At 49.6% G+C, this 8932-nt stretch overlaps 2 protein-coding genes across 2 annotated transcripts in view; one reads left to right on the plus strand and one right to left on the minus strand.

Annotated features, from left to right (window-relative positions):
* The window catches only part of ETH_00002680 (uncharacterized protein), a gene marked incomplete at both ends in the record, with an annotated part of 3301 nt that extends 114 nt beyond the window's left edge, over positions 1 to 3187 (minus strand). Inside the window, 7 exons of the mRNA XM_013373331.1 lie at positions 1 to 64; positions 311 to 403; positions 668 to 793; positions 1055 to 1156; positions 1885 to 2045; positions 2639 to 2719; positions 3128 to 3187. The exon at positions 1 to 64 is cut by the window's left edge and continues 114 nt beyond it. Of these exons, the coding sequence (XP_013228785.1) occupies positions 1 to 64; positions 311 to 403; positions 668 to 793; positions 1055 to 1156; positions 1885 to 2045; positions 2639 to 2719; positions 3128 to 3187 (687 nt within the window). The remainder of the gene's footprint in view (positions 65 to 310; positions 404 to 667; positions 794 to 1054; positions 1157 to 1884; positions 2046 to 2638; positions 2720 to 3127) is intronic.
* Positions 3188 to 7841: 4654 nt separating this feature from the next.
* Positions 7842 to 8932, plus strand: part of ETH_00002685 (uncharacterized protein) — a gene marked incomplete at both ends in the record, with an annotated part of 1809 nt that continues 718 nt past the window's right edge. Inside the window, 2 exons of the mRNA XM_013373332.1 lie at positions 7842 to 8532; positions 8729 to 8918. Coding sequence (XP_013228786.1) covers positions 7842 to 8532; positions 8729 to 8918 — 881 coding nt within the window. The remainder of the gene's footprint in view (positions 8533 to 8728; positions 8919 to 8932) is intronic.

Genomic DNA, 8932 nt, shown 5'->3' on the forward strand with positions numbered 1-8932 from the left:
TTCGCTCAGGGGGTGGGTAGGATCTGGCAGCAAAGACGGCAGCGGGGGAGCAGCCCGCAGTTCCCTGCAGGAGCGAAGCGCACACAATTGCTGTTCCTGCTGCTGCTGCTGCTGCTTTCCAGCAGTATCGAGGCCCGCAAAGGAGTGAGAGCAGCAGCAAGCTCAGCAGCTTCCAGCAGCAACTTGAGCAGCAGGAATGAGGCTGCTGCAGCTCCAGCGGCGGCAGGAACGGCAGTGAAGTAGCAGCAGCACCACAGCGGCAGCAACCTCAGCAGCAGCCGCAGCAACCTCAGAAGCAGCAGCAGCTCACTTCAGAAATTTCAATTTGTCTTCTTTGTCTTCAAGGCCGACCCAATCAAACCACCGCACGCGACGAATATCCCATCCGAGATCACTCAGCACTCTGAAAAAATTAAAGAGGGAAGAATAAAATAGTGAATGAAAATCCAAATTGGCAAGACATTGGCAAACAAATCCTTAATAAAACATTGAAGCCAGGATCACTCGCGCTAGCAGCAGCAGCAGCCCAAGGAGCACCGGAGGCAGCTGCATGCGCAGCACAGCAAGCCTTGACCAGCACATTATTATCAGCAGCAGCAGCAAGATATGCAACAGCAGCAAACCCCCTAGCTGCAACAAAGTCTGCAGCAGCAGCAGCAGCAGCTACCTATGTTGCAGCTTCACAGGCTCTGTGTACTGTGTGGTTGAAGTGTAGAAGGCAGCAGGACCATCTACAAAAATGCAGCGCCTCTTGTCCTCCGCCTCTCCAATATCAATCCAGAAGCAACCCCAACTGAAGCAGCAGCAGCAAGAAGACGAAACACGCGATCAAACGCAGCAGCAGCAGCAGCAGCAGCAACACAACAGCAGTAGCCACTGCAGAAGCAGCAACAACGCAACTGCAGCAACCCCTGCACCAGCAGCAATAACGCAACGGCAGCAATAACTGCAGCAGACAGTAGCAATCACTGCAGCAGCAGCAACGCAACAGATGCAACAACTGCAGCAGCAGACGCAATGCGAAGCAGCAAACAACACAGCAGCACCAACTGACTGAAACGTGTTGCGGTGAGCAACGCCGAGAGCAGCAAGACAGTCCGAAACCTCCCAATGGAAGGGCGAAGGGCGACGCACAGGGTAGGGAATACGGCGCAAGCTGCAGCAGCAACAGCAAATGCAGCAGCAGCATTGCAAGAAGCAGCAGCAGCGACGCATGCAACAGCAGCAGCAACCGCAAGTGCTGCTGCAGCCGCTGCCGCGTCACTTCTACAGCTGAAGCCGTAAGCTGCTCACCCCCAAGCCAAGTAAGTCCCCGCGGCTAAATGTCAAACCCTCAGCCCCGAACTCCAGACCCCGAACCCCAAACCCTGAAGCCCAAACCCTAAACCCTGTATCCTAAACCCTAGACCTGCCTCAGTCTGGCGTAGAACTGCCGGACTTTGCGAGGAAGAGCTGCCCAAGTCTGCGGCTCCAGCACTCGAACAGCAACAGCTGTCTGCAGTGCCTTCTCTAAGTGCGTAGGACGAGCGCATATAAACACCCTGCAGCAGCACCAGCAGCAACAGCAGCGTCAGCAGCAGCAGCGGAATGAATGCGACAGCAATGGAAGCGCAACTAACATGATATAGCCGTAGCTGCTGCAGCACTGCCAAGCGCATCGGTGGGGGACATGACTAGCATGTCCAGAAGCAAAAACGGTGCAGCAGCGGCAGCAGAAGTAATGGTAACAGCAGTAGCAGCGGCAGAAGCAGCAGCAGTACTGCACACTAAAACTTTGCTCGAAAGCCAATAGAGGCCTTGAGGCTTGATTAGTGAACAAAAAAGCAGCTGTGGTGGCAAGCCTTAAACCCTCAAACCTAATCCCTAGGGGCCTCTAAACCCTACTTTGAAAATCTTTCCATGACAAACATTTTCAGGGGCTGCGTGTACAGCCCAATCGCTGCAACAGGATGCATGCAGCCCCGAAACTGCAGCGAGGGAGCTTCTTTGAGTGCATGCAGGAGCACTTCGCTGAGGCGCTCTCTAAGAGATGGGGGGCAGACTCCCTGAACAAACAAAAGGGATAGGACAAAGCTGCTGCTGCTGCTGCTGCTGCTCGGTACTGCTGGGTGCTGCTGCGTTTGCTGCAGAGAATGGAGCAAGGGCAATAATTGCTGCTCCAGCTAAGACAGCAGATAGAAATTTGAGCACATTTAGGCAGCAGCAAGTGATAGCTACAGCAGCAGAACCAAATGATATAATAACAGAGAGTTGCTGCAGCTAAAAAGAAAGAAAAAAGAACAAAAAGACGAGAGACACCGAGATAAAAAGACAAAAATAGGAACAAAAGGAAGAAAAAGACCAAAACGACAAAAAAAGAAATGAGAAAATCAAGACGGAAAGCGAGAAGAAACCAAAGAAGCAACAGTAAGGAGAGAAACTCATTAAGAAAAAGAAAAAGAAAGACGCAAAAATAGTAAATGATAAGCTGCGGAAAACAGACTCCAGAAAATTCAACAAATGGATATCTTTGTGAAAAATAAGTGGCCTCAGAAAGAAATTCCAAAAAGAACCAAACCGATCAAACAAAATAATTAAATGGCAAATAAATGCCGCACTTAGAGGAGAAAAAGAAAATGGGAACGAAGAAAAAACTCACCAACTTTGCCAGACCAACTGCAACTTTTATGAGATCTCCTGGCCTCATGAGCGGGGCCTTTAGCACTGCCTCCTGTCCCACCTGTACGTACACCCAGACGCACAAAAGCGCCTTAAGAACTGTACGCGAAATTAAATAAAAATCCATCAAATATCAAATTCAGATTTGTGAAATTCGAATTTGTTAAATGCAAATTCAAAAGTAGGCCGAGCAGGATTCGAACCCACGACCACCCGGTCCGTAGCCGGGCATTCTATCCAACTGAACTATCGGCCTGGAGTGACCCCAGACCCTAAACCCTAATATCCAAACCCTCGAGCCTCAACCCTCGAAGTCAAACCCCAAACCCTAAACCCTAAACCCTCAAAGCCGACCCCAAAGTCCCAAACCCATGCCCCGAACGCACGTTTCGCAAGCCCAGTCATTGTTCCCCGTAGCCCAGCCCCAAACCCTAAACCCTAAACCCTAAACCCTGCCCCAAACCCTCACCTGTGTCAGCGCATCCGCGTGCCTAATGTTGACTCTGCTGAGGGCCCAGGGCACAGTCATCAGCGCGTGGGAGTTGAAGTCATCGAGATAGTGCTGCAGGACCCTGCAGCAGCTGCAGCTGCAGCGATGGCAGCTGCAGCTGCAGCAGCGGCAGCCGCAGCAACAGCTCTAGCGAGCAGCTGCAGCACTCGGCAAGGCTCGACAAGTTTTGTGGAAAAGGCGAAGGCAGGCGCTGTTGTGCTTCCTGCTGCTGCAGTTGCTGCTGAGCCTGCTGCTGCTGTGGGCGCTGCAGCAGCAGCTGCAGTCAGAATGTTGGCTTACAGGCAAGCCCGCGGCTGGCCCAGGGACATGAGGCTCTGCTGCTGTTATTGCATTTGCTGCTTCCGCTGCTGCTGTTTTTTCCGCTTTTGTTGTTGCGGCTGCTAGTGTGCTCCTGGGAGTGCAGCAGCAGCAGCAGCAGCAGCCGCTGCTGCCGCCGTTGGTGCTGCTGCAGCAAGGAATTGTGAAGCGGGAAGACAGGTGCCGTCGTAGCTGCTGATGCGCCTGCAGAGAGCCAGTATTTGAAGATCTAAGGTTTAGGATTTAGGGTTTAGGGTTTGCGGCTAGGAGTTCCGGGAGCAGCGTCAAGTTTCCTGTGTATGGCTGCGCCGATTCTGTTCGGGGCTTGCTGTTCAGCACAACGTTAATGTAATCCATCAAGAAACTGAAATAATGTAAAAAATAACAATTTTTGTACATAATTTACAATGTGCTTTATTTACTGCATGCAGACTGCTAAGCCTCGCGAGCAAGGCACAGGCAACTTTGGGGCTGGGGCCCCGGCCCCCAGTAGAAACGCTAGAAATATGTCTCGATCATAAGTAGAAATGACTTTGTTTTGGTTTATTTTTGCTTTTGCTAATTAATTTCAACGAGAGAAAATAAAACAAGTGGATTTGGGTGGCTCTTTCCCTAGCCTTAGTGTTCAAGCTGCAATTCGTTTCTGATAGTCAGTACCGAAATGTTCCAGGGGCTCCCGCTACTCTTGCCTAGCCAGCTATTTAAAAAATATCGTAAAGGGAAAATAGGTATTAATGCTTTTATGGAGCTGCTTTGGTGGCTTTTTGTTTATTGCTGTGTTGTGGCCAAGCCTCACATTTCATATTTCTGACCACAAGTTGTAGTGCAAATGAAGGATTCAACTGCGTAAACAAATGCATGTGAACGTTCGTACAAAAATTATGCTGCATATATACGCTTTACACAAATTCATGCACAGTCTTTCATTCAAGGTACGTATACCAATAGATATATCTTTCTAGCTTTTGAATTTCTCTGTGTGTGTTTCATTTCCACGTACGTGAATATATGCATACCACATGCAAAAGCCATATAAACTTAGTTTATACATATACTAGATTTGCTTATTACAAATATATATGTGCTTTTATGCTTGAAATTCATGAATTATAAATATATGTGCACAAGCTTGGCGTGTGCGTATAGGCTTGCAAACACACGCGCATTTCATGTATTGCTGCGAACACAGACTCCAAGCAAACAAATAAACGTATTTTTAAATTGCAATAAAAAGACGTACTCATAATTAATGGCACTTATTACTCAACAGTGCTTTCTAGTTTTTGTAGTTGGAGAGGGAAGAAAGCGCCACGCACCCTTGCTAACAGCGTTGGTTCGTCTGCCATTTTTATTGCTTTTCTTAAATTTTGAAGCTATGAAAAGTTTTTGACATCTTAGATTCGTCAAGCTATCAAATTATACAGCATCTATCACACAATGTTACAAACATGATGGTGAGACAATAATTTATGCTGTTCGTGAATGGGAGAAAGATTCGAGCGGCGAAGAAGGCAAGTTTCATTTGAAGAGTCTGCTTTTTTGCCTTTAGCAATCACGTACGAGTTCAGCCTTTTTAGAAAGGTCAAAAGCGTTGGTTTTGCTTGCTGAATGCACAAACGTGGACAAGATTCTTTGAATTGATATTGAAACAGCTCGAATGAACATGTCCAATTGTGCGCTACTGAGAAGTGGCAAGTGACTCAACAGCTCCAATCAAAACAACATAGATGGTCCTATATGGCAATAAACATGAAATCCAATGCTGGACTTTCCGAATTTGGCTGGTGAAGGAAGGAAAAGAAAGAAGGTGAAATGAGGGAATTCATAAGTTTGGAAAAGAAAAAGGAATCAAACAAACTGAAGGGAACAGAAAAGCAAACGAGACATCCACTGAGCACTTAAAGCAAGGCGCACAAAGATAGGATAACTAGAGAAGCGGGGTGCATTCAACTTGTAGTTTTTTTCAGACTGGAGCCCGAAAAAACATTATCTTTTTTAATCTGCATAAGTTATTTCGATTTAATTGACCTTAACCTTGTTGTGCTGCCGCAAACTTCACAAAAAGCTTCAGAGCTTCCACAACTTCCGAAAATGCTACAGTATTGCAGAATTTTTATTGACGGAGAGTGGGGGATTAACGACAGCAGCAGCAAAGAGCTCTCGGATCGAAATTCAAGTCTTTGCGGAATTCAGTTTGCTGCAGCAAATTAGGCGAAGGTCCGAAGCAAAAGTTTATGAGTTAGACTTCTAGACTTTTAGGCTGCATGTCTTATATTGCTGCGAAGACATTCCACAGCATATTGCACTCAGCTCCTTTGTCAATCTTCTAATTCTGTTTCTTTTTGAATTTTTCTGAGTGCCTAATGGTCCTATTTCTTTCATTTTTTTCTCATTTTTCCTGAGAGGGAACCATCAAATGCTCTTACATGTTTTTCTTATTGATTTTTGCGATTTAAAAAGAAGCTGCCATCATTCATTTGCTGTGCTGATTCTTCCCACTGGGCTGTTGCTGCCGCTTCCCCGTTTAAGCTTCTGCTTTACTGTTTTTTGCGTTCCTTCCTTTTTTCTGGCTGCTGCTTCTGTCATCTTGTTTGTTTGCCTCTCACCCCTCCCGCATTCTATTCCTGCTGTGTATTTTCAGCTGCTACTGCTGCTACTGCTGCCGTTGCTGTTACTGTTGCTACTGCCACTGCTGCTACTGCTGCTGCCGCTACTGCCGATGCTACTGTTGCAGCCGCTACTGTCGCCACTGCTGCTACTGCTGCTGCTGTTGCTACTGCTGCTGCTGGTAAGACTAAGGCTAAGACTCCCTAATAAGTTGGAAAATTAAGAGTTTGTCACTGTGGTGTGGGGGTCACTTCAGGCCGGTAGTTCAGTTGGATAGAATGCCCGGCTACGGACCGGGTGGTCGTGGGTTCGAATCCTGCCCGGCCTACTTTTGCCTTTTGAAGCTGAATTAAATCAACTAAATCAATCGTCTTATCTTGATTTTTGGGCTTTTAACAAATTAAATCAATTCCTTCATTTGGGGATAAGTTTGTGGAAGCGTGGAGTCCTAAAGGCGTTGAGTCAGCAGCAACTCAGCAGTGCGCTTTGCTGCTGCGCATTTATTTCTTTCAGCAAAACGAACACAAAGAAGAAGCAGCAAAAATGAATTTAAAAAGACTTATCATAAAGTCTAGCCTGAAATGCCTTAGGCACTCAGGCACGCTTCTCCTTAAGCCAGCTTGACAGCTAGCTAGCTAGCTAGCAAGCTGCTAGCCAGCTAACTAACCAGCGGCTTTCACCACTTCGTACAGTCATCTCAAGGCTAGGACGTCCACATCTCCACACGGCGAGGGAGTGGAGTAAAATGCTTTGAGTTGCTGCTTGCCGTGCGGTTATGAAAGCACCAGAGTGTGGGGCCCCACACTTTGCTCACGCTCCTACACTTAAGCTGCTGCCACGTCGGCGGTCTCCAGGCCGATAGTTCAGTTGGATAGAATGCCCGGCTACGGACCGGGTGGTCGTGGGTTCGAATCCTGCTCGGCCTACTTTGAATTTTCCATTTTAAAAACTCTTGATGAACTCTAGGCTTCCTGGAATGTCGAAGGGCCCCAGTGCCTCTAAGTATCTTCTTTCCTGCTGCAGCACGAGAGGAAGCTGCAGCAATTTGCACGAAAAGAAAAGTTCGCTAGTTCTGCCTAGGGCTGCATGCGGTCCATTGGACTGCGCCGGTGCTGTAGATGGCGAACCAGTTTCAGGACTTGAGCCATCGTTGGGAAGTGTGTTACTTTTGAAATTACAAAACTTCAGAAAATAAACTAAATGCCAATCAATTTGATTTAAGTCGAATTGAAAGTAAATAGGCCGAGCAGGATTCGAACCCACGACCACCCGGTCCGTAGCCGGGCATTCTATCCAACTGAACTATCGGCCTGGGGAGTGGACGTGCTGCTGAGCGCCAGACGCTGGGCAGCTTGCAACTTTTCCTTGGAATTGTGAAATTTCTCCCCTTTAACTTCTTTAAAAATAGTATTTATTACTTTTTAATTGCGGTTTGAAGCTACTTATTTAACTGCTAGGCGAATACACAGCTCTGCATGCTGCAGAGCCACAGGCCACCAGTATCGACTCGGGAAGGGGGGCCCCACAGCAGTGACCTTGGGGGCATTCAAGTGGCCACTTTAGTCCAAATTTAAATCTAATTGGCAATTTCGTTTATCTGCAGAGGCACAGGCCTCAAATTTGGGACCATCTGGGGCCCCCTGCCTCCTCGGGGGCCCCCAAACTACCCAGATCATCCAGCCCCCATGATGCGCTCCTGTTGAAGCCCCTACACCACAACTTGACCACTGGTCAGTACATCACAGGGGCCCACGGGTAGCCTCAACGGATGCGGCTGCTCTGCGGGGGCCCTTCTGGGGGCCCCCGGCCTCCCCGTCTCCGCGGATCGTTCTTGCTGCACAGCAGAGCAGCAGTAGCAGCAAAGACATTCCTGCAACGGCAGCAGCAGCCTCCGCAGCAGCCTAACCAGCTGCAGCAGCGGCGCCTTGCCCTGCCATTTGCTGGCTTTACAACCCACACCGCAGCAGCAGCAGCAGCTGCAGCAGCACCAGCAGCACCAGCAGACTCGCTTTCACAGCAAAATAGGCCCCCCGTGAGGCTGCCACCTTATGTTCAGCAGCTCACATTGGGCTCTTGGACTTTTTTCTTTTATCCTGTCCCTCAATACCTCAAATCCATAGAAGGGGCCCTTGTCGGGGGCCCCCATGGGGCCCTGCGGGGCCCCTTGGGGGCCCCGCGGGGGGGCCCCCAAGGGACCTTGCAGGGGGGCCCCCAGGGGGGCCCCGAAGGACTTCCTCAAGAAGGTCCAAGTGCCTGGGAGGGGGCTGTGCTTGTTGCTGAAATGCAGCCTAGGCTGCTGTGCTTGGAGTGCTGCAGCAGCAGACTGCAGCAGCTAGCAGCAGCAGCAGCAGCAGCAACAGCAGCAGCAGCGGCAAGGGGGTCTTCCCTTGAAGCGGAGATACGGAAGCAGCAGAGGCAACTCGCCAAGGGACTCTCGCTCCTCACCTCCTTTGATGGCGGTAGCCACACCCTAAACCCTAAACCCTAAACTCTAAACCCTAAACCCTAGCCAGCAGACACCGCGACCTGCCGCTGCGGGTGCCCCTAGAGTTTCCTAGACCCTCTTCTTGCCCTTAATGGCCCCCCATTTGTTTTGAATTTCTTTGATTTTTAAATTTACTTTTTGCTGCTCTTTTGCTGCTTCTGTTTGCTCAGGTTTGCTGCACGCAGCGCTGCTGCCAGTTGTCGTTGCTGCAGGGGCTCTGCAGGGTCTTGCAGGGGCCCCCGGGGGGCCCCCCAGGGGGGCCCCCCAATTCTTCCAGGGGTCCCCCCCGTCGGCCTGTGGGGGCCCCCTGGGGGACTGCGGGTCCCCCCCAGCTGTGGAAGGGGACCCGCCGGGAGGGGCGTGGGGGCCCCCGG

The sequence above is a fragment of the Eimeria tenella genome, genomic scaffold, assembly GCF_000499545.2.
Source record: "Eimeria tenella Houghton genomic scaffold, Eth_scaff133, whole genome shotgun sequence".
NCBI lineage: Eukaryota > Apicomplexa > Conoidasida > Eucoccidiorida > Eimeriidae > Eimeria > Eimeria tenella.